General features: G+C 41.5%; 2 protein-coding genes across 2 annotated transcripts; both read left to right on the forward strand.

Moving 5' to 3' along the window:
- Positions 1–1,402: 1,402 nt before the first annotated feature.
- LOC125306560 (zinc metalloproteinase nas-33-like) lies at positions 1,403–16,451 on the forward strand. Its single transcript, XM_048261983.1, has 13 exons — positions 1,403–1,540; positions 1,771–1,828; positions 6,150–6,509; positions 7,157–7,216; positions 7,341–7,463; positions 7,911–8,028; positions 8,314–8,492; positions 8,619–8,700; positions 14,635–14,759; positions 15,200–15,460; positions 15,827–15,931; positions 16,131–16,186; positions 16,274–16,451. Exons 2-13 carry the CDS (start codon positions 1,786–1,788, stop codon positions 16,289–16,291), a joined length of 1,530 nt encoding a protein of 509 aa, XP_048117940.1. The 5' UTR covers positions 1,403–1,540; positions 1,771–1,785; the 3' UTR covers positions 16,292–16,451.
- A 7,932-nt stretch (positions 16,452–24,383) lies between these two features.
- LOC125305665 (stonustoxin subunit alpha-like) lies at positions 24,384–27,090 on the forward strand. The gene is made up of 3 exons (XM_048260573.1): positions 24,384–24,471; positions 25,218–26,852; positions 27,074–27,090. The coding sequence occupies exons 1-3, from the start codon at positions 24,384–24,386 to the stop codon at positions 27,088–27,090; spliced, it is 1,740 nt and encodes a 579-aa protein (XP_048116530.1).
- The last annotated feature ends 820 nt before the right edge of the window (positions 27,091–27,910 follow it).

A 27,910-nucleotide genomic window follows, 5' to 3' on the forward strand; every position in this document is an offset into this window, starting at 1 on the left:
GGTGAGGTGCGATATGATGTACCATGTTGCAGTTTAGGTGAGGTGCGGAATAATGTACTACAGGTGTGGATGTAGGGGTGCGGTATAATGTACTACAGGTGTGGATGTACAGGTGCGGATGTAGGGGTGCAACCACACTAAAACTTTAGGTCTTAGCCAAAAGGAATAGATGGCTAATACAGAAACGTTTTATTTATTTTCAAAGCCACCAGAGGTGGGGCACCCAGCTCTTAACTGCAGCAGAGCTCTTAACTGCAGCAGAGGTGGGCCACCCAGCTCTTAACTGCAGCAGAGGTGGGCCACCCAGCTCTTAACTGCAGCAGAGCTCTTAACTGCAGCAGAGGTGGGCCACCCAGCTCTTAACTGCAGCAGAGGTGGGCCACCCAGCTCTTAACTGCAGCAGAGCTCTTAACTGCAGCAGAGGTGGGGCACCCAGCTCTTAACTGCAGCAGAGGTGGGCCACCCAGCTCTTAACTGCAGCAGAGCTCTTAACTGCAGCAGAGGTGGGGCACCCAGCTCTTAACTGCAGCAGAGGTGGGGCACTGCTGCCTGACATTCGTGTTTTGTGCTGATGAAAGAGCAGTCAGGTACTCTGTTTTTTCCATCTATCTAGATGTTAGGAGACACAACTCCCACTTCATTGGCCCTGTGTTGTCAAGTATGCCTTCACAAACATGTGATGTGTTTTCTCCCCTTACTTTTGTCAACATGTAGTGTAATAATGCATTCATTATCAGATTTTAGCTCTGGCTCACAAAATCAATTTATATTTTTGTGCATACTTGACAAAATTAAACATTTCTGTACTGTACGGATTTAACCCTTCTCAATAACAGTCTCAGAAACAAGTATTGAGGATCTGAAATAAACTTGTCATTTGTTACTCTGCTAATTAAAAAAGCAACATAGGTTGTTTTGAATAGTGGTCAGGAGTTCGGGCTAGGGTTACTCTATCTTGGTTTTGACCGAGCCATACACATTATTCTAATCAAAGTGTTGCTTCGGGAACACAGAAGGATTTGATTTGCTGAATAAGTATCAACAGTTTTTGTCAGAATCACAAACTGTGCCTTGAGAATAATCTGGCTATCAGTTTCTGTATGAATGTACTCATAACTCTTTCCTGAAGCTTTCTTTGTATGGAAACTGAAAAGAATCCAATACAGTTGCATTGGTGTCACACAAGCATTACACAATTATATTATAATGAATTGAATTCAAAGTGTTTTATTATGTTACATATAACAACTATAATTACCAAGAAAAAATCTCAGACTCAAGCGTTGGAAGTGTCTTCATTTCTACGCCTTCCAGGAATGCCATCTTTCCTGCTGAACAAGTGCAGTGAAGAGAAGTGCAGTGAAGAGAAGTGCAGTCATCACATGTGGAGATCACTGCCATCGTTTGCGCTACACTGGTCCTTAACAAACTGTCAGCATTGAAGCGAAACTTTCATCATCTTTCATCAGGAAAGCTAATTTGCCACTAACGGGGGGACTCTTTGCGGGATCCCTAATTTCATATTTTCGATTAATCTTTGGTAAGTTGATTTGAATTTTCAGGACTATTCTTACTTTCAGTCCACTTCCTTGTCAATGGTTATATATGTTTGGGAAATGTCTCTGTATTATTATTTTAAACATACTTGTTTCATAGGTGTGTACATACAGTATGTACATATTCATGAGATCTTTTAAGTTAGTCCCTGAGTGTGTAGCTAAACATAGTAGACCTACACAACCTAAGTATTCTCTCTCTTTGTCTTCACAGCCTTCTTTACTGGACATGACCCCGTCACAAACTTGTGTTCTTGCTATTTATGTGTCCAGTAAGTCCAAGGATATTACCTCTTCCATCTTTCAACTTCATCTTGTCTCAGTGTTGTCTTTTATTGACACTAACCTCACTTTCCTATCATAAATGTAATACACGGTCATCACCACTGGTTTGGTCTGGTCTGGTCTGGAACCTAAAAGGCAAAAGCAAACAAGTTTAACAGTTATACCAAAACAAGGAATGTCTGCAATTGTACAATTATTCAATACAACTAAGGTATTTAAGGGAAGCATTAGGCTGACACATTTTTAACCTAACGACTAACATGGTAAACATTTTAAGCTTTTTAAACAATTCTCTCAACAATTCTAGGACAATTAAAAAAAAAAAAAAAGGTAGAGTACAATTCAGTTGTTGCACCATCAAGCTGCTGGTAGTTAAATACTAGCCTATAATATTAAATTGCAAACAAAGCAGAATTCCGTTTTATTGTTTTCAGTTTAAAGGAAAATTCCGGTTTTTAGCACTTTAAGGCCCTTTTCTGGTTTGTTTTGAATGAGCTAGAGTGGTGGACACCGACATTTTGACGATTGGTCCTGTCTCGACTTTTCTGACTCGTTTTGAATTGCCTTTTCACTTCTCAGGGTGGCTGGCAATGGGCATACTGTAGTAGGCTACTCAAACATGTCCTAAAACAACCCTTAACGTTCGTTTTCAAAACTGTGCAACTCACCGAGTGGTTAGTGGTGTTCGTTGATTATTAAAAGCACATATATCGGCGCAATGTATGATTTCCAGCCGTCTTATTTGCTATTGTGTACGGAACCCGTGAGGTGACATGAAAAAAAAAAATACTGAGAAAAGGTATGTACTTGTGACAAACACTGACTAGGTTTGCGAGATCTTGAGTTTGTTTTGTGAGATCTCGAGTCTCTTTTGCGAGATCTGGACTTTCTTTTGCGAGATATTGAGTTTGTTTTGCGAGATCTCGAGTTTCTTTTGCGAGATCTCGAGTTTCTTTTGCGAGATCTTGACTTTCTTTTGCGAGATCTCGAGTTTCTTTTGCGAGATATTGACTTTCTTTTGCGAGTCTCGCAAATCCATCAATGCATATGAGAACCACTAGAAATGTTCCGGAGAGCTTTAGCCACTGGAATTACGTTGCCGTTCCTTATTTTGGCATCTGCGTTGGTCTGAGGTTGCGTTCCGCACTGACAAGCCAAACTAGTCAGGGTGCGATTTGTGAAAAAAGCCGAGGGGGGGTGGGGGGGCGTCATTGCTCCTAGACATCACAAGTTTCGTTTCCCTTTCTTTAACTTGTTTAGCTGTATTCTCCAGTGCAGTGAACAAGCCGCTGCATTCTACAGTGAGTCAAGACCAGAAGTTAACGTTACCACACACACACAGTGATAGTCTTTTGATTTTAGACAGGGCCGGTCCTACGTTATTCTGTGCCGGGGAGCAACACGCCCACGACCGCAACAGCCATTATGGCCAAGGTATACGCACGCGCAGCACAGGCGAGCACAGGCTACCAGGAGAAACATCAACCTATTCAGATCAATTAGTTAAAATAATATAGATGAACCATACGGGCCTGTCTACTTGTCAGTCTTGCCCATCCAATTAGAGGGCTTTCCATCGTTTACGTTCACCATCTAAAAAAGACGTGCAAGTCAACACTGCGCTGATAGTTCAAGAATCAGTAAAATCGCGTAGGCTACAGCCGGCAGCTCCGTAACTGTCAGGTGTGATGAAATGTGTTCATATTCCACTTTTTATGTCATAAACGCTGCATGCCTATGAAAAGGATTTGCAGTAGGATTGTCCGATGGTCAAGCTGTTGCTTCAATTTGTGTTTTAATTTATGTGACGCACCGAGTTTTGCGCAAGTTTAAAATGTTTAGCCGACAGCATAATGTGTTCATTTTTGTACAATAAGTTCCACTTTTCATGTCATGAATGTAACATGCCTATGATAAGGCTTTGAAGTTGTCCAATACGGTCAATCTATTGTCTCAATTGTGTTTCATGTAGATTGATAGATAGATAGATAGATAGATAGATACTTTATTGATCCCTAGGGGAAATTCAAGACGCACCCAAGCTACATTCATGCATTGTTTTGCTCCAGTTGAAAATGTCTCTGTGTAATTTGTCAGCTGTGATCAAATGCCTTCAATAAACTCCATTTTTATGCCATAAATATAACATGCCTATGATTAATGTTTGTATGGCCACCCATTTGAACATTTCTGGCTACACTACCGAGAACAGAATCTCTCAACCTCACGTCTTGACAGGTCACGTCTAACGTAGCCTACTACTCCCCACGGGGGAAGGGTAACTTTTGATACATTTTTTTAAATATAAATCGTTATCAGCCAATAGGGAAACTGCCAGAAACAACAAGCAACAAGTTTTGCTCTTGTTCGCTGCATGCTGGCAAAACAAGGCACTGCAACGTAATTTCAGTGACTGAAGCTCTCCAAAACGTTTGTGGTTCTGCATTGATGGATTTGCGAGATCTCGCAAAACAAACTCAATATCACGCCAAACAAACTCAAGATCTCGCAAAACAAACTCAATATGTCGCAAAAGAAAGTCAATATCTCTCAAAAGAAACTCGAGATCTCGCAAAAGAAACTCGAGATCTCGCAAAACAAACTCAAGATCTCGCAAAAACAAACTCAAGATCTCGCAAACCTAGTCAGTGTTTGTCACAAGTACATACCTTTTCTCAGTTTTTTTTTTTTTTTTTTTTTTAGTTTTTTTTTTCCATGTCACCTCACGGGCTCCGTAATTGTGGAACTATTCACAACCGCTCAATATTTGAACCTGAAGCATAGACGGTGGCGCAGCTATCAACGTGCAATGAGTCTTCCAACAGAAATCAATGGGATTTTACAAAATGCCAAATAAAAGACAACAGAAACTGTATTTCGCTACGCTACTTGTTTTGGAACATCAACGAACACCACTAACCACTCGGTGAGTTGCACAGTTTTGAAAACAAACGTTAAGGGTTGTTTTAGGACATGCTTGAGTAGCCTACTACAGTATGCTTATTGCCAGCCACCCTGAGAAGTCAAAGGCGATTCAAAACGAGTCAGAAAAGTCGAGACAGGACCAATCGTCAAAATTTCGGTGTCCACCACTCTAGTTCACCCAAAACAAACCAGAAAAGGGCCTTAAAGTGCTAAAAACCGGAATTTTCCTTTAAGGATAGTTGATAACTAATCATATTTTTTAAAATATAAAACGTAAACAGTTAGAAAACTTTGTAGGCAAAGAGTTTGTTGTTGCTGTTGATAAGCATATGAGTCTTAAGGACGGATCATTCTGATACTAAGTATCTTGATAACCAACTACCAACAAGAATCATGGGTTTCATGAGGTCCCTTCACCGTATAATCAAGCACCATGCAGTCTGCATTCATAATCTATTCTAGGTGCTTGATAATACACCTGTGGAAAGTTAGCTGATGTTGAATAGAAACCATGTAGGCTAGGCCAAACCAGAGCCGTCTGTAATTCTCTGGTTTACATTAACGTTCTAGTTAAAACGCTGCTGGTTAGTAATGAGCAAATGTAACGTTAGCTTAGCTGGGAGCCAACGTTACGTTTGATTGTTGTTAACGTTATGTTTGATTGTCGTTAACGTTAGCTATCAAACCTACAGCTAACTGACTGAGCCCTAAAGTTGACGACATTAACGTTGATCAACAGTGAGTTTCCTTACATAATAAATATCAACGTAGCAAGGTGCTAACGTTAACGTTACCTAACATTAGTTTAGCTATTTGTGACCCATCATTTCATACTACATATTTAACGCTAACGTAACATAACATGATGTTTGACGACATAAATTACTCAAATACCAAAAACCGGAACACTTACCTTGTCTGTAATTAGTGAAATGTGCCTCAGAAGGAGAGTTTTACGAGCAAATAAAGTTACCACAGCACAGCAGGCAAAGACGTTCAGAAAATCCACAGCTCCAGTGGTACTATGTTCAGCAGTTGATTGCTTTCAGCTGCAGGTCACGTCATAATGCTAAAAGTTGCCGCCACAGCGGTCAATGTTAACTCTATGAGAATTTCTTGCTCTTTTATCGTACATATCTCAAAAAGTATAAAGTTTACAAATGTGAAAAATACATTGGCCAAATCTCTGTTACAAGACCAAGAAGATTGTTTGAATGACGTCAAACGGTTCAGTGGTTTTAGAGCCTTTGAACGTCAAAGTTGGTCGGAAGAAGAATATTAAGAAGAACAGCGATAATAGTCCATTGCATTTACATGCAATGCAATAATGCCAATTGAGATCACAGTTCACTCTTTTCTACTTTATATATCCCCTGTCCACAGCTATTTTGGGTACACTTCACTGCCAGCCTCTACTGGGTAAGATCCCTGAAGTAGACCCAGTGGTGGTGCGTTCTGGGGATGATGCCACCCTGTCAGTGCCAGGGATGATGGGCATCCTCTCCGCGACATGGCATGCCCCCGGTGGGGTGATACTGGGCCTATGGGCACAAGGTCCAGATGGCGGCCCATCAGGGGTGGCCTACAGTCATGTCCCTCAGTACAGCGGTCGGGTGAAAATCACAAATTCACAACTCCGGATCTCAACAGTTCAGATTGATGATGCTGGAAACTACACTGTCACTGTAGTCACCAATAGTACCAGTGGTATAACCGTCAGTTCTGTGTGGGTGCAAGTGTATGGTGAGTCATGGTTTTGTGTGTTGGGATATAATTAGGTTAAGATTTATCTTCTTAGATCTATACAATATATATTTCGGTAACAGACTACAAAAGATTGGAGATTTACTGTATAGGGAAGGATATTATATCAATTTCAGTCAAATTGAATTAACTTTCGCAGCTACAGTAAGCAAGCATTACTACAGAGAGAGAGAGAGAGAGAGAGTGAGAGAAAGAGAGAAGACATTCTGGGGAAAAGCAGAATGCCAGAATGTCAGGGGCCATGGACAAAAACTGCAGCCAGTATAGGGGAGTTGGGCCTCTAGCGTACAGCAAGTTGCAGTATGTTCTTACAAGGAAGAGGAAGAAAGCATGCTGGGTACTGTAGTCATTTTTACAGCAAGTTGCAGTATGGCAGTATGTTCTTACAAGGAAGAAGAAGAAAGCATGCTGGGTACTGTAGTCATTTTTACAGCAAGTTGCAGTATGGCAGTATGTTCTTACAAGGAAGAAGAAGAAAGCATGCTGGGTACTGTAGTCATTTTTACAGCAAGTTGCAGTATGGCAGTATGTTCTTACAAGGAAGAAGAAGAAAGCATGCTGGTTGTTTTGAAATAGGTTTCTGTGAGTCTCAAAATATAATTTTGAGCAATCTAATCACATTACAGAAGACACGTTGATGAAACACACAGTATCAGAGATACTGGAGGCAGCTAATGCTGGCTTAGGTGAGTCACCCTTTCTTACAGTATCTGTTGTAATGTGTACAATAGGAATTGCCTTTTCTATACTGTATGCCTTATCTTCACATTCTTATGGTCACATGACAAGAAAGATGTTTTGTTTTGCTAGACGACATTTCTGTGGCCCCAGTGGATCAGAGAAACGCTGATCCTTGCACAGCACGCGGCTGTACATGGGAGAAATCTACAGATGGAAGCGTCTACGTACCGTACGTCCTTGGCAATGAATACTGTGAGTGATCTGCTAAATCTACTGGCCTGAAATCTGTATTTTTAATAGCTCATATCTTCCTTGGCTTACTGGTTAGTGCTTCGTACTTGTAACCGGAGGGTTGCCGGTCCGAACCCCGACCAGTAGGCACGGCTGAAGTGCCTTTGAGCAAGGCACCTAACCCCTCACTGCTCCCAGAGCGCCGCTGTTGTTGCAGGCAGCTCACTGCGCCGGGATTAGTGTGTGCTTCACCTCACTGTGCACTGAGTGTGTTTTACTAATTCACAGATTGGGATAAATGCAGAGACCCTCATGGGATCAAAAGAGTATATATATACTTATACTTACTTATATCTTTTGTTCTATTTCGTTCTTCTATTGTTCCATAAGACATACTATATCTTCCATGCACATGTTTTGATGACTTATAGTGCCAGTCACAGTTTCTGTTTGCTATTTGAACTGTAGCACCAATTGATAGGAATCTCATTCAGAGGGCCATGGCTTCGATCCAGTCTTCCAGTTGCATCCGCTTCAGACCTCGTCAAACTGAACGAGACTACCTGCAGATATATTCTGGGAGAGGGTATGAAAATCAATATGAGTCCTTAACTCTAATGCACTTACCTTTATAGATAGACTTGAATTTCCCCTGGGGATCAATAAAGTATCTATCTATCTATCTATCTATCTATCTATCTATCTATCTATCTATCTAGAAAACAGATACTCTATTCACAACTAGAATGCAAATGAATATTTCACTCCTGTGTCTCCTTATTTTATTTATATATTTATAAATAAATGTCACATTAGCACATTTGTGGAGGTCGCTGTAAGATAGTTGTAAGATAGTTGTTGTGTGTTGCAGCTGTAGCTCGTTCGTTGGACGGCGAGGCAGCGTGCAGCAGGTCTCTCTGCAGCGTCCAGGGTGTATGTTCCTGGGTACCATCCAGCATGAGTTCCTACACGCCCTGGGCTTCAATCACGAACATCAAAGGAGTGATCGAGACAAGTATGTTCGCATCCATCTGGAGAATGTACAGTCAGGTGAGTAAGAAGTGTTTAAATAGTGTACAGTTTCTTAACTGTCTCATTTACAGTATGGAAAAACACACACACACACACACACACACACATGCAGTTTTTTAACAATTCAGTCTTGATTTTTTTAAGGCAAAGAAAGAAACTTTGACCAAGTGGACACTCTGAACCAGAACACTCCATATGACTACAGCTCAGTTATGCATTACCACAGGTGAGTACCGTCCACCTGTCTGACCACAGGTGAGTACCGTCCACCTGTCTAACTGACCCGTCCACTTGTCTGACCAAAGGTGAGTAATGCTCAGAACCGTCCACCTGTCTGACAAAAGGTGAGTAATGCTCAGAACTGTCCACCTGTCTGACTGACTTATGCTTAACGATGATATAGCTTACCATAGTGTTAAACCACCAGGCTTGTTTTTGGTGAGATAACATGAGGGAGACCACACATGGAGAAAGGTTAAAAAAAAGAAATGTATTAAAGTAAATAAGTTACTGAAAACATGAAATGCTGTCAGGATAAGTCTGATTGTAAGAAATAAGAGTTTAAATCAGAGTTATATGTGATCATCCAAAGAAAGACAGAAGTGATGCATGCTGGGAAGGAAAGAGGGAATGCCCCTTATGTTCCACCACTCCCACTTCTGCCTGGTGCTCATGGCTCTGGTCTGCTAGTTCCGGCTAGTTAGCTTCTGCCTGGTGCTCACGGCTCTGGTCTGCTAGTTCCGGCTAGTTAGCTTCTGCCTGGTGCTCACGGCTCTGGTCTGCTAGTTCCGGCTAGTTAGCAGAAGAGGATGAAGAAACTAACTTGGGAGGAAACAAAAATTACAATCAGGAGGTCAGATGGCAAGATTGTAGCCTCTACCTCGCCACCCAAGATTGTAGCCTCTACCTCGCCACCCAAGATTGTAGCCTCTACCTCGCCACCCAAGGCTGTGCGCCTCTACCTCGCCACCCAAGGCTGTGCGCCTCTACCTCACCACCCAAGGCTGTGCGCCTCTACCTCGCCACCCAAGGCTGTGCGCCTCTACCTCGCCTCCCAAGATTGTAGCCTCTACCTCGCCACCCAAGATTGTAGCCTCTACCTTGCCACCCAAGGCTGTGCGCCTCTACCTCGCCACCCAAGATTGTAGCCTCTACCTCGCCACCCAAGGCTGTGCGCCTCTACCTCGCCACCCAAGGCTGTGCTGGCATCTCTACCTGCCCACCCAGGCTGTGCCTCCTCTAGATGATATCGCCTCTGGTGGGAGTAGATGATATCGCCTCTGAGGAATAGATGATATCTTGCCTGGGCAGGTAGATGATATCTTCTCTGGGCGGGTAGATGATATCTCTCTGAACTCTGAGGAGCGGTAGATGATATGTTTCTACGGAGCAGGTAGATGATATGCTTCTAATGGAGCGGGTAGATGATATGCCTATCGAGCAGGTAGATGATATGCGCCTCTACGGAGCGGGTAGATGATATGCGCCTCTACGGAGCGGGTAGATGATATGCGCCTCTACGGAGCAGGTAGATGATATGCGCCTCTACGGAGCGGGTAGATGATATGCGCCTCTACGGAGCAGGTAGATGATATGCGCCTCTACGGAGCGGGTAGATGATATGCGCCTCACGGAGCAGGGGAGCTGGTAGATGATATGCTTCACGGAGCTGGTAGATGATATGCGCCTCTACGGAGCAGGTAGATGATATGCGCCTCTACGGAGCGGGTAGATGATATGCGCCTCTACGGAGCAGGTAGATGATATGCGCCTCTACGGAGTGGGTAGATGACGGCACCACGGCGGTGGCCTCCTGGATCATATATATTTTAGAGACGGACTGGCCATTCTCAGCACAGTAACTCAATACATAACTGCCATATAAAGTGCTTTCTTTATTTAAACCCAATGCATTGTCTGATTATTTATTATAAAGTGCTTTCTTTATTTAAACCCAATGCATTATCTGCCATATAAAGTGCTTTCTTTATTTAAACCCAATGCATTGTCTGATTATTTATTGTCTAAAATGCTAAAACCAAAACACTTACTGCGGGGCAGTATTATCTGCTTGGTAACCATGGTAATTATTTTTAGAAAGTCATCACAGAACAGCCACTCCTGAGTCAGTGTTCTCCTGACTTCAGATAGGGAAGGTAGTAATCACAGTAATGTCACCAAATCCTAAATAAACGTTCCAAACTTCAGGACAAACCATAACATAGAACTCTGCCATCTCAATGTATTGCAATGGACGTACTCCTCAACCGGAAGTTTGAATGTGTGTAATTGAGACAAAGGTTTCTCTGTGCCAGCAGTGATCACCTGATGAGATCAGAGTGTTTCCCTGAAACTGCCAAGGAATGATGACTCATAAAAATGTGTCTGATGAGAGTATGTCTCTGTTTCCTCCAGTGATCATGACATTACAACAGGATGTCATTTGAGTCGCTGACAGATTTGTCAGTATTGTTCAAACTGTAATTCAGCTCAAATCTAGCCTTACAAAGCTTAACATTGTTCTCATAACATTACTTCTATAGAAATGGTCAAACTTTTCTGTTGTATGATGTGGTTTGCTGTGAGTTACTCATTCACACCTACACATTCACATTTACTATGCACATATATTCAGTACATTTATACTTTAAAACAAAAAAGTGTTTTTGGAAACAAACAGTAACAGACAAGTCAGGATGCATGGCATGCACGGTATTAGAAGATATGGTGACAAAAATAATGCAACCTATACAAAAAAAATAGGGTCCATCCTAAATCTACTTTGTTTTCAGAACAACTGTGCTTTACAGTGTAAAATTGTACTATAATACAATAGTATAGTGTTATACAGAGCAGCTCTGGGACTCCACAGCAGACTCTATACCATGGTACTTATTTAAGAGCAAAGATTCAAGAGCGCTCCACTCTAAGATCTTTGCTATAGATGATCATGGTATGAGACTCAGACTCTATACCAGTGGTCCCCAAACTTTTTCTTCCGAGGGCCAGCTCACTATGCCTGGCTCTAAGAGAGGGCCAGAGACTCGGAGTATAAGAGTTACCATAAATAGCTTAGTGCTGTGAACAACAGCAGTCTACCTTAGTTGAATATCCCATTACATTTAATCATAGGCTACAGCAATTTAATACCATTGTTAGCTGTGTTTATGTTGCCATCATGCCATATCAGTGTAAAATGTAGCTCAAATGAAATAATACTAATAAAAAAGACTTTAGCATTGCCAAAAGTATTAGCAGGGAGTCCCAAAAGTATATTTTATTAAAAATGTGTGAACTCTGAACTCTGTGTCTTTGCATACACAGCTCAAGTTGTGAACAAGCAATATCCTACAAATAATTTAAAGTTCTCAAACTTTGAGAGCTGGCAAAAACATCTGAAATGACCACCATTCTAACTTTCACTCACCTGATGAGAACTTTGTGAACTATGTTTGACTATGAACATTTCAACGAGTGAATAAAAAATAGAAATAATTATCCCAGAAAGTCCCAGAAATATGACTTGAATAGAAGTTAGTTAGTTATTAACAATTAATTGATAAACTTTTAGAATACTTTGAGCACTGATGTAGTCAGCATAGGCCTCTTACATAGGCCTCTTACATTGTTTGCAGGTAGGCCTACATTTCATTCCATTTTCGATGGCAAATGCAAAACAGCGCCAAAACAACCACCAGTGGACAAAAAGAATGTTACATGTGTACTGTTAAGACTCGCCATAGAGAATGAATGGGGGAAATTACGGAGGTTATAGTTTGACGATGTCGTACTCCCGTGCGGGCCGGTTGCTATATACCACGGACATGTTTTGGGGGGCCACCCAAAATGAGGTGGCGGGCCGTAGTTTGGGGACCACTGCTCTATACCATGGTACTTATTATAGGGCAAAGATTCTAGAGCGCTCCACGCTAAGATCTTTGCTATAGATTATCATGGTATGAGACTCAGGGCCAGATGTACGTACATTTGCGAATGTAGCGTTATCAGTGTCATGGACAAACCGCAGATTGCGAACGCTGTCAGACCCAAGTTTCCGTTGTATTTTTCAATCTAGTGTAAACTGCGCCTTTCTCTGCCTTTCTCCGCCCATAAACGCAATTTACGAACATCCACAACTGAACAGCAGAGCCTACAGTACATACAAGCGCAGTTGAATGAAAATTAACTGATGACAACATTAAAAAGAATCAAACGTTTAGCGATCATGAAATAATACCATACATGATAAGATGTCAACAAGCAGGGAGATAATGAAGATCAGTAGTTTTACTCAAACTACTTGTGCATGTAGGCTATGGAAAATTGGTCAAATCTAGCAAGTAGGAAAGTTTAAGTGAATGACGTGAAAGTGAAAGTCAGACATTCGAAAGGCCAATGAAAGTTAGGGATCCCTACTGAAAAAAACAGCCTGACCAGCTAAAGGTGGTTTGCTGGTTGACCAGCTTGTTTGACCACCCTATGATGGTTGACCAGCTAGACCAGCAAATCTCTTGCGAAAACATACCTTCAGCTGGTTTACCCACCTAACGATGGTAATTCAGCTGATTTTGCTTGTCGTACCACCTCAAGCTGGTCATTTTAGCTGGTGTTGCTGGTCTACACTGCTGATTTAACTGGCCGTGCCAGCTTATGTTGGTCAAACCAGCATGACCATCTTACACCAACAATGTCAAGCTTGGCAGGCTGGTCACCAGCATGACCATCTTGCACCAGCTGTATCCCACAAGACAGGCTGGTCAAACCAGCATGACCAGCTTCCTCAGATGGTCACGCCAGCATATCCAGCTGGTGGCCCAACCAGCTACACCAGCAAAGACCAGCAAGAGCTGGAAGAAAACCAGCAAAGACCAGCTAAAACCAGCTACCAGCATAAGCTGGTTTCTAGCTGTTTTTTTCAGCAGGGATGCTTTTGATAGTAGGCTACAAATACTTTACAACACCTGCTTTTACAAGGCGGAAGTATTTAGGCGCAGAATAGACGTGCGCTTTCAGGAGCAGTCTTTGTACATACCGCGGAATACATAACTAGGCGCTCTTTGCGCTTCCCCTCCCATCTTTTTACGCTAAACTCCCACTTTCCCCTGGATCCTCCCATGAATGTATATGCATGACATGAATATCGCAATCTGCCACTTTCAGCTCCCGCGACAGGCAGTTTGCGCTTTTACATCATTGCGGCCTGTTTGTACATACCTCGCAATGATTTTACACGCACGTTGCGAAACAAATACGCCTGAAGTGGGTGCAAAAGCAAAACAAAATAGTACATCTGGCCCTCAGACTCTATACCATGGTACTTATTATAGAGCAACGATTCTAGAGCGCACCACTCTAAGTCTTTTCCTGTTTTCATTTTGAAATGTCTGGATATGTCTTGGAACAACCACCTTACAGTAGGCTGGGCCCTCTGCCCTGAATCTGAGGAAGACCGCAAGGTCGAAACGTCATGTGCCAAATAATGAGAAAATAAACTCAACAAAAGAGTACCAAGGAGTGTGCGAACTTTTTTCCTAAAAAACTTGACCTTTTTTTGTTCAGCACCCGGGATGTGCACAAAGTCTCCTGTGAAGTGGGCCCTCTGCTCTGCCTCCATAACCCAACTAAACTCTGCCTCCATAACCCAACTAAACTCTGCCTCCATAACCCAACTGAACTCTGCCTCCATAACCCAACTGAACTATGATCTACCGAAGTGGCCCGGATTGCATCTGTGATAGTTTTTGTCCTTGCTCTCTTATATTGGTCTCCCTTGTGTCTTCTTAGCCATCATTGGGGCAGCCGTGGCCTACTGGTTAGGGCTTTGGACTTGAAACCGAAGGGTTGCCAGATCGATCCCTGACCAGTAGGAAAAATGTGGGCAGGGGAAGTGGTTGAGCACTGCTCTCCCATGCCCATATCCACGGCTGAAGTGCTTGAGCAAGGCACCTAACCCCGAGCACTGCTGTAGCAAGGCAGCTCACAAGGCAGCTCACTGCTCCGGATTAGTGTGTGCTTCACCTTACTGTGTGTTCACTAATTCACGAATGGGATAAATGCAGAGACCAAATTCCTTGCATACACAAGTATACTTGGCCTATAAACCTGATTTACATTTACATCAAGAACAAAATTGAACTGAAAAGACTTCCTTGTGTTTCAGAGCAGCTTTTTCCAAGAATGGCCAGGCCACCCTGGTGCCCATCCCTAATTCCAATGTTCCTATTGGGATAGCTTTCAGCATGAGCCACAATGACTTCATCCGACTCAACAGGCTATACGAGTGCAGTGAGTTCTATTTCTGTCACCGCCCTGAAGTGACAAGTCGTCAGTATTGCCTTCTGTTAGAGCCACTATACCACTATTAGAGTACACAAGTGGACAAGACTGCCCTCTAGACAAGACTGCACTCTAGACAAACAGAACATGGGTGAGTGTGTAGGATAAGTGGTAATGCCACCACCTCACTATCGGTCAGCCCGGGTTCAATTTCTGAATCTACCGTTGTGAGTCCTCATCGATTTGGAAAAAAGTGTATGACTTTAAACTTTTAACTTTAACTTTGTTTAAGAATCCAGCCCAGATTGGCAAGGAGCTCTAACTTACTTAGTCAAAAACAACAAAACATCACAATAATTATGGCTTGAAAAATCCCAAACCTATAGATAAACTGAGCACATTTGAAAGTACAATCTATGTCAAGATCTGCTCTGAAATCAACCCTTCAGATGCGCTCTCTGTGAGGCTGACCATCCAGTCCACAGCCATTGAGGGGGAGAGCGTGATCCTGCAGTGCACTTGGGCAGGAAACCAGACGAGTGTCACCTGGAGGAGGAACGGCGTGACACTCACGCCAGACTCCCGCATCGCCATGTCCGAGGGGATTCTGGGAATTAGCACACTGGAGAGAGAAGACGCAGGGGAGTACAGCTGCACTGTGTCCACCGCCGAGACTACCGAGACCACCAGAGCCACACTCACTGTCCACTGTAAGTCATGAACCTTTCAAATACAAATAAATCTAGCGCGTAAATAATACAATAAATGTACAGAAATGTATCACAAACCTACTGTAGATTCATGGCAGGGCATACCGCATTAAGTAAATGACCAAGTAAATGTCTTTTCAGACATGAAAAGTACACACTGAAAGGTACATGTCAAAGTACAAGAGCTCATGATTACATGTACAAGAGCTACATGATTCAGAAAGGCACTTTTGGCAATTCACAATAAGTGACATGATGCACAAAACACTATAAAGTCAATAAAATGAATCTTCACTTAAGACATGCATGCACTGCTCTTCTTCCTCAGTCTCCTCTCTCACGCACTGTTCTCTTCCTCTCTCTCAGATAAATGTCTCACCCTGGGAGGTTTGATAGGGATTGTGATAGCCTGTTTCATCGTCCTTTCTGCTCTCTGTATTGCCATTGTGCTGCTCGTTAAACAGAGGAAAGGTATTATTGTTTATATATTTATTATTTATTATATTTATTATTACCAGTATTATTTTTATTTCTATATATATATATATATATATATATATATATATATATATATATATATATATATATATATATATATATATATATATATATATATATATATATATATATATTATTGATATTATCTGGTCTTTATTTTCCAATTTTCCAGCACAACAAAAGGTACATACGGCATATGGTGTCAACATCAGAAACCCAAACTTCATGGTGAGAAGCTGACTCCTACAGGAAGTAATGTCTGCTACTGACTACTGAGGAAAAAAAAACATTATTTCTCTGTTATTTGTCTCCCAGCCCTATGGGAATACATAGGTCCAGGATTCGGCCATCTGATGAAGGATAAACAACTAAGTGACCCAGACTTAGTTGTCACCTCACGACTCGACTACTGCAACACCCTCCTGACAGGTCTCCCAGCCTGCGCAGTGAAACCACTTCAGATGATCCAGAACGCGGCGGCGCGCCTGGTCTACAACCAACCCAAAAGGGCACATGTTACCCCATTACTCATCCAGCTACACTGGCTACCTATGGCGGCCCGCATCAAATTCAAGGCTCTAACGCTTGCCTACAAAGTAGTCTCCGGTTCTGCTCCCACCTACTTAAATGCCCTCATACAGACATACGCTACCTCCAGACCGCTGCGCTCCTCAGACGAACGACGGCTAGCTCTACCACCGGTACGCTCAGGCCAATCCAAACTTTTCTCATCTGTTGTTCCTCTTTGGTGGAACACACTGCCAGTTCCTACAAGGACAGGGACATCCCTCTCCATTTTTCCAAAAAACTCCTGAAGACCCAGCTCTTTAGAGAACATCTCCTCTCATAGCAACACTTACAACAAGTCTTGCTGATCCTATCACTCACCAGCCATCTTAAACTGACAAGTAACTGTTAAAAACAGCACTCACTGATGCACTTATTCTTACTGTACTCTAATGCTTTTTAAATTGTCCTAAAATTGTTGAGAATTGCTCTAAAACTTAAACTGTTTACCATGTTGTAAGTCGCTTTGGCTAAAAATGCGTCAGCCAAATGTAATGTAATGTAATGTAATGTAATGTAATGACTTGCCCCCGAACTGAAGATATGGCCTGATGTCAAGAGCAGTCTGAAGAATAGCAACACACTCAAAACACACACACATTCAACACACTCAAAACATTACACACATTCAACACGCTCAAAACATTACACACATTCAACATGCTCAAAACATTACACACATTCAATTATTAATGGGAGCTATTTTGGTGTTGCAACACGCTCAAAACATTACACACATTCAATTATTGATGGGAGCTATTTTGGTGTTGCAAGTTGTTTTTCTATATTTTCTCACTGATGACGTCATTGCAATCATATTTTGAGCTGTATTCAAGTCAAGTCAAGTCAACTTTATTTCTATAGCACATTTAAAAACAACTGAGTTGAACCAAAGTGCTTACAAACAAACATAAAACAATGACAATGGTACAACAACAATATAACATGGGGGGGAAATAAATAAATAATTGAAATAATAAACAAATTGGTCAAAAATAAAATAAAGAATAAAGAGTGTGTGTGTGTGTGGGGGGGGGGGTATTAAGGTAGATTAAAAGCTTGGGAGAAAATGAAAGTCTTTAAGTTAGACTTAAAGCAGTCAATGGTTGGAGAGGACTTAATATGTACAGGTAGGCTATTCCAGAGTTGGGGGCAACAACAGAGAAGGCTCTATCACCCTTAGTCTTAAAGGTGTTTTGGGGATATAGAGAAGATTCTGAGATGAAGACCTAAGTGATCTTGGAGTGCTGTAAGGAATTAGTAGGTCACCTATGTAACTAGGTGCCAAACCACTGAGGGCTTTGAAGACAAAAAGTAAAATTTTAAACTTAACTCTGTGCTCCACAGGTAACCAGTGCAGCTTAGCCAACGCAGGAGTTATACATCACGTTTCTTAGAGCCACTTAATAATCTAGCTGCTGCATTTTGAACTAGCTGAAGTCTGTTGAGAGTGGAGTGGGTCAGGCCTGCATATAATGAATTACAATAATCTAGTCTAGATGTTATGAAAGCATGTATAAGAGTTTCAAGATCGGAGAAGGACAAAAAGGGCTTCAGTTTTGCAATGGTTCTTAACTGGAAAAAGCTGCCTTTGACCACACTATTTATTTGCTTATTAAAATTTAAAGAGGAGTCAAAGAAAACCCCAAGATTCTTTACTTCACTGTGGCAGTTTGCAGAGAGAGGTCCTAGTGCATTTTCCAAGATAGAAACATCACTTGGAGGGCCAAAAATAATTATATCAGTTTTACTTTCGTTCAGTTGAAGAACATTTCTTGCCATCCAGCATTTGATGTCACTGAGACAGTTAAAAATATTCTCCAAAGAACAAATGCCATTAGTGTTAACAGGCAGGTAAAACTGAGTGTCATCTGCATAGCAGTGATACTGAATGTTATACTTTTTAAAAATTGAGCCAAGGGGTAGCATATAAAGAGAGAATAAAAGAGGGCCCACAATGGAACCCTGAGGAACACCACACTTTATAAGGGCAGAGGAAGAGGAGAAATTTCCTAAACTAACTGAAAATGATCTATCACTAAGATGAGAAGAGAACCATTGCAAAACAGAACCCTGGAGACCAACTTCATCCTCCAAGCGTTTTAATAGGATGTTATGGTCAATGGTGTCAAATGCTGCTCTCAGATCAAGAAGCACCAAGAGGGCGCAAGATCCAGAATCAACTGCTAAGAGAATGTCGTTTTGGACTTTAAGCAAGGCCGATTCTGTGCTGTGCAGAGATTTAAAACCTGATTGGAATTTATCACATATATTGAACTCACTCAGATAAGAAGAAACCTGAGAGAGGACAACCTTTTCACAGAAAAGGTCATTTAGAAATAGGCCTATAATTCTTCAGGTCACTGGGCTCAAGGTTAGGTTTCTTAAGTAAAGGTTGCACAATTGCACGTTTAAAACCTGAGGGGACCACTCCATTGGTTAGTGAGTGATTAATTATGGCCAATACAAGAGGGCAGATGATGGTAAAAACTTCTTTAAAAAGGCGTGCAGGTAAAACATCTAAGTGGCAGGATGTAGATTTCATATGGGAGACAACCTCAGAAAGCTGGGAGGAAGATATAGCCTGAAACTGTTGGAGGCAGCTAGGTGAAAGTTCTATCACTGAGGGATCCGAATCTGGAGGGGAGATTTGAGATTTTATTTTGTCAATTTTATCGATGAAGAAGTTGAGGAACTTCTCACAGATTTCTGTTGAAGGGGCAAGAGTAGATGATGCAGAGGCAGGATTTATAATAGAGTTAATGGTATTAAATAAAACTTTTGGCCTATGAGCATTATTGTTGATAAACTGAGCATAATACTCAACCTTTGCTGCCTTAACAGAGTTTTGGTAGGTCTTTAGAGAATCTCTGAAAAGGTCATAGAAGACCTGAAGCTTCTCTTTTTTCCATTTGCGCTCTGCTTTCCTGCAAGATTTTCTGACAGAACGGGTCGTGGCATTTAACCATGGAGTGGTGATAGTTTTGACACGCTTTTGTTTTAGTGAGGCAACACAGTCTAAGGTCTCAAGACATGATGCATTAAAGAGAGTGACTAATTTTTCAATGTCAGAGCAGGTGGAAATAGCAACAGAGATAGTAGGTGAGTGAGAGAGGATGAAAGTATTAGAGAATGTTGTGGCTGTGGTGGAATTAATAGAACGGGCAAAGGAATATGACTTAGGGGGAGATACAGGGGGACCAAACAAAATAGATTCAAATAAAATCAAAAAATGATCAGAGACCCCAACATCCATAATTTCTAAGTTGGAAACATTGAAACCATAAGACAATACTAGGTCTAATGTGTGGCCTTTCTGATGCGTCGGGCCATAACAGATTGCACAAGATTGAAAGAGTCCACAAGGCATAAAAAGTCCTTAACCAAAGGTTTTGATGGGCAACAGATGTGAATGTTAAAATCCCCTAAAATCATGAAATTGTCAGAGCGAGAGGCCATAAAAGATAGTAGATCAGCAAATTCTTGAATGAAATTACAATTAAGCTTAATTTTTGGTGGTCGGTAAACTAATGCACAGAGGAGGGTGGCATTTATCTTTACAAGCTGTACCTCAAAAGTGGAGAACATATCAATTTGTACAATTCTACATTTAAAGTTGTTATTATAAACAGTGACCAGACCACCTCCACGACCAGTAGCCCTAGGGGAATTCATGAAGCTGCAGTGAGGAGGGCAGAGTTCACCAAGTGGAATGACGTCATTACCGCTGAGCCAAGACTCCGTTATAAACAAAAAGTCCAGGTGATGAGACGTGAAGCGGTCGTTTAAAATGAAAGTCTTGTTACAGATAGATTGTGCATTCAATAACGCAAATTTGACGGGAGGAGGGTCTTGCGCATGCTGCAGAACTTCCTGCGGTGAACCAGCTGTGAGAACCTTTACCTTCGGATGAAGGTCTTGCGGCGGTTCAGGCGCAGTCTGACATGGTGATGTGACATTCTCAGCAGCTCCATCGAAGTTGTCCAAGATGTGAGAGACAGATTCTCGCTGCGTTGTTGGTCGCTGTAGATTCTCCACTGACACTGTTGGGAGCGAGTTGATTGCGGGAGCGGACTGCTCTGCGTTGAAGTGTGTAATTTTGTTCAGCTTTGTGTTTAATAAGGAGTTTGGGGCCCTTGAGAGTTTGTGTGTTTACAAGGATGTACATAAAATTGGCAGAGCTCAAAGGTGAAACTTCACTGTATTAAGATCATGAAAGATCTTGAATTTCCCCTTGGGGATCAATAAAGTATCTATCTATCTATCTATGAAAGTCAGGTATGTAAATGTAAATATATTGGGCACATGAACCAGGTCTGACTGGAGGAATATGGAATGGAACTATGGAAGATATGGATTTTTGTCCAAATGGACAGCAGTTATTGTGGTTATTTTTCTGGTAGCGGTTGAGGATCTTGTTGGCTCTCAAAAGAGAAGTGGTCTGGGAACACTTTGTTCACTTCTGATTTCCAATAGGGACATTCAACTCTTAGGCCTACTGGATCTTTTCGGGAGTACAGCAATCACATCTTTCTTGAATTGTTTTCACTCAATTCAAAAGAAGATACAAGTCTGTGTTGTTTAATACTGACGCCATGAGTCATGAATAAAGCCCACCCCATGTATCGTTTAATACTGACGCCATGGACGGCTTTTCTGTGATGTAGGCTTCTTCCTTTCCTGTACATCAACTTCATGTAATGCCACTTAAGTTCCGTTCCTGTCCTGTACATCAACTTCAAGTGATGTCACCTCAGTTCAGTTCCTTGGTTGAGGAATATCCCCCAATGAGTTGTGTGTTTATTTGTTTGTTTGCGTGTATGTAGGTGTGCAGGGGTGCTGCTAGAAAATGTGGGTCCTGTGACATAATTCTGGGTCCTCCAAAATGCTAAATTGAGACGTACAAAATATTACATTAATTGATTATAGCATTGCAATACTATAAAAACATACACTGGTATTCAACATTTATTTTCCTAACACAATTTTAAGCAAGTCTATCAGGAGTTTAATCTCTTCACATAGACAACATCAATAGAGTAGCTCCTGAGCAACTATAGCCTTGCAGCTTTGAATTAGGGGCAGCCGTGGCCGTGGGGCAGCACTTCGGGCAGCACTTCGGACCTGTAACCGGAGGGTTGCCGGTTCGAACCCCGACCAGTAGGCACGGTTGAAGTGCCCTTGAGCAAGGCACCTAACCCCTCACTGCTCCCCGAGCGCCGCTGTTGCAGGCAGCTCACTGCGCCGGGATTAGTGTGTGCTTCACCACACTGTGTGCTGTGTGTGTTTCACTAATTCACGGATTAGGATAAATGCAGAGACCAAATTTCCCTCACGGGATCAAAAGAGTATATATACTTAATTATGTAAAGGTGACACCTGTTAAACTCACCTCCAGCCTAACATTTTCCTTTTTAAGCTTTCTTCTCCTTCTTGTTTTACTGAGAAATGAAAATACATCCAAAGCTGAAAACCCTTGACAGGAGGGGACATGACATTTGCTGTTAGAGCTATGTGACTATGTGCACAGACTATGTGACAGTATGCACAAAATGATAGCAGTCATAGAACCACAGCCTTCCTGAACAAAAAGTGCATAGCCCACCTATTGTCCTGTGGGCGGACTAAACCCACTTTTAAACCACTGTATTTTATATACAAAATTCAGTCAGTCAATCAACCATGTTATTCAGCAAATACACTTTACAAATGAACTTGATATTTTGTCTTACATTCATTATGGCATTTAATTTGAAATGACCAACATGGGGATCCTGCTGGTGTAAATGTAACCAGCCATGAGACTTAACTTCAACTGGTAGCATAGATTATACTCTTCTACTAGTCTTTTTGAAGAAATCAAACACATCTTTGATGTAAACAAAGGTTTTGAAATGTAGTTGCTTACTCAATTCCAAATAATTTACACAATAGTGTCATGTATAAAGCCTGCTCTATGCTGGATAAGCGGATGTGATTGGTTCCCTGGATATTTGGTTAATCAGAAATGAATGCAAAATGGACTAGTTGCCAGACTGATCTGCAGAGCAAATTCAAATGCTCTCACAAGATTTGTGTTATTTAACCCAGGCTACATGTCGTGCAGTATACATTATGTTTTGAAACATGCATGTTAAGAATTTTCAGATGGATCAGATGTCAAAAGCCTCTAATGTGTATATTTTATTATAACAATCTAAAGCAGCCTAACATTTTCCTTTTTTTTAAGCTTTCTTCTCCTTCTTGTTTTACTGAGAAATGAAAATACATCCAAAGCTGAAAACCCTTGACAGGAGGGACATGACATTTGCTGTTAGAGCTATGTGACTATGTGCACAGACTATGTGACAGTATGCACAAAATGATAGCAGTCATAGAACCACAGCCTTCCTGAACAAAAAGTGCATAGCCCACCTATTGTCCTGTGGGCGGACTAAACCCACTTTTAAACCACTGTATTTTATATACAAAATTCAGTCAGTCAATCAACCATGTTATTCAGCAAATACACTTTACAAATGAACTTGATATTTTGTCTTACATTCATTATGGCATTTAATTTGGAAATGACCAACGCCCAGGGGATCCTGCTGGTGTAAATGTAACCAGCCATGAGACTTAACTTCAACTGGTAGCATAGATTATACTCTTCTACTAGTCTTTTTGGAAGAAATCAAACACATCTTTGATGTAAACAAAGGTTTTGAATGTAGTTGCTTACTCAATTCCAAATAATTTACACAATAGTGTCATGTATAAAGCCTGCTCTATGCTGGATAAGCGGATGTGATTGGTTCCTGGATATTTGGTTAATCAGAAATGAATGCAAATGGACTAGTTGCCAGACTGATCTGCAGAGCAAATTCAAATGCTCTCACAAGATTTGTGTTATTTAACCCAGGCTACATGTCGTGCAGTATACATTATGTTTTGAAACATGCATGTTAAGAATTTTCAGATGGATCAGATGTCAAAAGCCTCTAATGTGTATATTTTATTATAACAATCTAAAGCAGCCTAACATTTTCCTTTTTAAGCTTTCTTCTCCTTCTTGTTTGTAGCTTGCACTAACATGCAAAGTAAGCAGTTTGACAGTAATAACCACTAAAACAGTCGGTTTAACACCATCGATGCACACAGCACACAACAACAGCACTCAACAAGCAGGGAGAAAAAGAAGCTAGGTTTCCAACTTTCTTTTGAACGATACACAAATTAGTTCAATTGAAAAATCCCCCGGTCAAGGTAAGCTTCTATACATTTCAGGTCAGATTTTAAGCCTTGACTAAATGTTGTAGTGTTTCTGCGTGAAATGCTATTCGGAGCTCAAACTATTTTCAGTGCTTTGCTGCCATTGTCTGAGCTGTGAGAGTATGCCTTTTCACATTATTTAAATAAAAGTTAAAATTACTGTATAAATTATAAATTTATAAAAAAAGTATAAAAATAAAAGTTATAAACACAGAATTATGAAATTAAATTGAATGTCTCTGGGACGTTTAAGTGAAATAATGCATTCCATTATGTTTAGTCAAATGTGGGCATAGCCATGAATGTAAAATAATTAATTAATGTATAATGAAAAGTAAATGTATTTCTATTAAAATTAAGTCAGTGATAAATGGTGAAACTCTGGGACAATAAAACAGTGCATGTGAGAGAACGACAGATGGCTTTTTTAAGAGAAAGAAAGAGTGCATGTGAGAGAACGACAGATGCCTTTTTTAAGAGAAAGAAAGAGTGCATGTAATGAAACCTCCTTGTTTTAGAAAAGTAACCTTATTACTTATTACTGGTGTTTTGCATCATTACTGAATGCTGTCCATTATGATACAATTCTGTATTTGCTGTTGCAGACATGAATGCAGATTTTCTAATAGCAGCCTTGGGGAGGCCCATGCACCCTGGCATGCTGTATAATGCTCGCAACGACACAGTTATTCCAGGTGCGGTTTTTGCATGTTACTGTACATTATTATACAGCTCTTCACAATGCTAGTAGAACGCTCCATTGACTTGAATGGGATTTCCCAACGTTCTACGGTAAAATAAATTAATGTAATTACCGCTGCAAACATATAATTACCGCTGTCAATGGCAACAGGTTTTGTGCTTCTGATACGTCTTTCATATCACTACTCAAGGACTGGAACTTCATTCAAACGTGAAAGCAGACAGTTGATCAGCTGTGTTCTAAAGAATGTTTGATTCAAGTTCAGCAGCGTGTGTTGTTGCGAACTATTTGTTTCTCAGCAAATCACGATGAACGGTAACAAATAGGCTAGGCTATGTAGGCTAAAGACATATCATGGGGAGTTTATTATTTCGTTTTGGCAAGTAGCTGTATAATAAGCGAGATAATGTATAGAACGCCGGTCATTATGGGAAAATAAGTCCCTTCAGGGCGAAACAAGACCCCTCCACTTATTTTCCCAATAATAACCGGCGTTCTATACATTATCCCTTACTTAATTAATTTAGCAGACATGTTTTAAATTACAGTAGAGATATTCTAGAGTAGAGATCATTTCCATAGCCGGTGGGCACTCTCTGGGATTTGACCCCATCATTATGTTGTTAGCACTTTGCTTTAACAGTTGAACTATAGCCACAAAATTATCAAGTGGGATCCTTGATGGAAGTGAATCTACAAATGGCAAAATATTATATTGTTTCATGCTCTACTTGACAGGACTGAAACTATGGGATGATGCAGACATGCAAAAGGTGCTGAGGATCAAGGGGCAGCAGAACACCAGCTTTAACGTGACTGCGTCCGACTCCTTTTCCAAGAAATCCAAACTGCTTGAAGTCAGCGCAAGACTGAAGGCCAGCTTCCTGTCCGGGATGGTGGAGGTGGAGGGGAGCGCCCATTACCTGAAGGACAGGACCACGTCCAGGCACCAGTGCAGGGTCACTTTGCAATATAAAGAAACCACCGTGTTCAAGGAGCTGATGACGCTGGAGATGGACATCAAACACCCAGATGTCTTTGAGAAAAATGAGGCCACGCATGTCGTCACGGCAGTGCTTTATGGGGCAGAGGCCTTCATGGTGTTTGACCAGATGGCAGAGGACATCCAACAAAAGCAAGAGATCCTAGGTGAGCTGAAAGTCAGCGTTAGGAAAATACCGCTGGTTGAAATCTCAGGTGAGGGCAAGGTGGTCATCAACGAGAATGAGCGGAAAAAGGTCAAGAAGTTCAAATGCACTTTCCACGGTGACTTCAAACTGAAGGAAAACCCGTCTTCCTATGAAGAAGCTGCCATTGTGTACAAGAGTTTACCAACGATGCTGGGCCAGAAAGGGGAGGCCGCGGTACCCATCAAAGTCTGGCTGTACCCTCTGAAAAACATAGATCCCAAGGCTGCCCAGCTGATTCGCGAGGTGAACTCCACTCTAGTGGCCGCCTTCGAAGCTGCGATGGAGGATCTTCACAAAGCGCAGACCCGAGTCCGCGACCTGATAAAGGTGAGCAAACTCATTCCATTGTCTGAGATCACAGCCAAACTGGAGGTCTTCCAAATGAAGCTGAGAGGATACACCGTGGTGCTGAAGAGGAAAGTGCTCGATGTTCTCCCAGAAATCAGGGGGGGCACGATGGAGGAGACTGCCTTCGAAGAGATCCTGAAGTTCCACCATGAATCCTCTTTCACTAAGAAAATGATGACAGAGTGGCTGGATGAAAAAGAAACAGAGATGGGCATTGTGTCCTCTTATATTCAGCTCATGAAGGGCATCCCAGTCGTGCCGCCAGGGCCCAATCTGCACAAAGTCCTTTACCACCCAAAGCTTGATGCCGTTGCCATGTTCAGCTTCACTTCGCTCGAGTATGCCGAGCCGTATCTGGCCAACCTCGATGAGTGCCTCCGCTGTGAGAAGTTCAGAAAGATGGATGATGCGAAGGTTGCCACCGAGAAATCCTTTGTGAAGAACACCGTGCCGTGGTATGAACATCCCGAGGCCATCCCTGCCATGCGAGTGTGCCTGAGTAACTTTTTCCTAGTGAAGGGCCGCTGCGACAAAAACGCCCTGCACACCGCTCTGATCAGCTTTGTGTCGGACTCATCTTACCAAGGATCCTCCATCCGTGTGTATAGAAACGGGAAGTGTGTGAACCCGCATTATAAACCTCCAAACACACAGAGGGAGTCGGGGAGAGGCGTCAATGATGGCGATCGCCCAAAAGCAGACGGAGCCCAGGACCCAGGAGACGTCCTGTTCGGGCAGAATCCCGCACCCAATCAGCAGACTGGACTAAACCTGGATCCTCCTGACAGATTCAGTGGATCTCAAAACTCATCTAAAATCACCTCAACCGAAAAAGGTAATGTGTTTATAAAACAGGGATGCACCTCTATTCATTGTGTTAAACTATGTTCATTCAGGTGGATCAAGGCTCTGTGAAAACCCTGCTAACCTTGTCACTGTATACTCAGATGCAAGTGCACTGCTATGCTTGTATTTTGTATCCTGTTTTTTTTTTTTAAATAGCAGTAAACATGCGTACCCATGTTTTATGATTTCTGTTTTGTTTCCCTCTTCCAGAGTTCTGGTGTCCATAGTAGCTCTTTCTGCAGGCATCCAAAAATCCAAACATCACCACATCCAGGCATCCAAACATCACCACATCCAGGCATCCAAACATCACCACATCCAGGCATCCAAACATTACCACATCTAGGCATCCAAACATCACCACATCCAGGCATCCAAACAGACTTCAGAAACAGCAAGAGCAAGACTGAGAAGATGAATTAACCAAACCATTTTCTTTTAAGGTTTAGTGTGAATTGTGATAGTTTGTTTCATGAAACTTGGGCAATATTTAACACATAGATTCTATTAAATCCTGTTGAATATTAAATAACCATTATTTTTAGTTAGAGTAGAGTTGCACGTATAATTTAATAATAGGTATTAAAGATATACAGTGATATCAGATTTATTGTGTGTTCATTTCATTGATCCTGTCTTGATCAAATAAAACAATAAAGCAGAGAAATCTGTTTGCCAGTGGTCATTCATGTAATAAATGGTAGTAATGTCACATACAATGGGGAAAAACTGAACTTTGTCCAAATAAGTGTTGGCATTATGTGTAGTATTTCAAATCAACTAGCAAAATGCTTTTGAGTTTTATACTCATACCGTCAACAGTATAAGATAAGAACCTGTAACAAACACCTGGGGCCTCATTTATAAAATTGTTGCATAGCAAACCATTCTTTCATTTGATCTAAGATCATTTCTGAAATTATCATATATGTGATTCAGAAAAAACGAACGTACGCACAAAAAAACGTGCGTACGCCACCCTTCCAGATGTGCCCATTATAAATCACAAATGAACGTCAACTTGTGCGCAGCCGGATGGTTTTAGGT

Source organism: Alosa alosa, chromosome 13 (genome assembly GCF_017589495.1).
Source record: "Alosa alosa isolate M-15738 ecotype Scorff River chromosome 13, AALO_Geno_1.1, whole genome shotgun sequence".
Lineage (NCBI taxonomy): Eukaryota > Metazoa > Chordata > Actinopteri > Clupeiformes > Clupeidae > Alosa > Alosa alosa.

Excerpts from the sequence above, each read along its gene's own strand:
- LOC125306560 (XM_048261983.1), top strand. The coding sequence starts at position 1,786 with ATGACCCCGTCACAAACTTGTGTTCTTGCTATTTATGTGTCCA. Across the intron at positions 6,510-7,156 it reads TGTGTGGGTGCAAGTGTATG|AAGACACGTTGATGAAACAC; the intron begins GTGAGTCATGGT and ends ATCACATTACAG. Across the intron at positions 15,932-16,130 it reads GCTCGTTAAACAGAGGAAAG|CACAACAAAAGGTACATACG; the intron begins GTATTATTGTTT and ends CCAATTTTCCAG.
- LOC125305665 (XM_048260573.1), top strand. The coding sequence starts at position 24,384 with ATGAATGCAGATTTTCTAATAGCAGCCTTGGGGAGGCCCATGCACCCT. Across the intron at positions 24,472-25,217 it reads CAACGACACAGTTATTCCAG|GACTGAAACTATGGGATGAT; the intron begins GTGCGGTTTTTG and ends TCTACTTGACAG.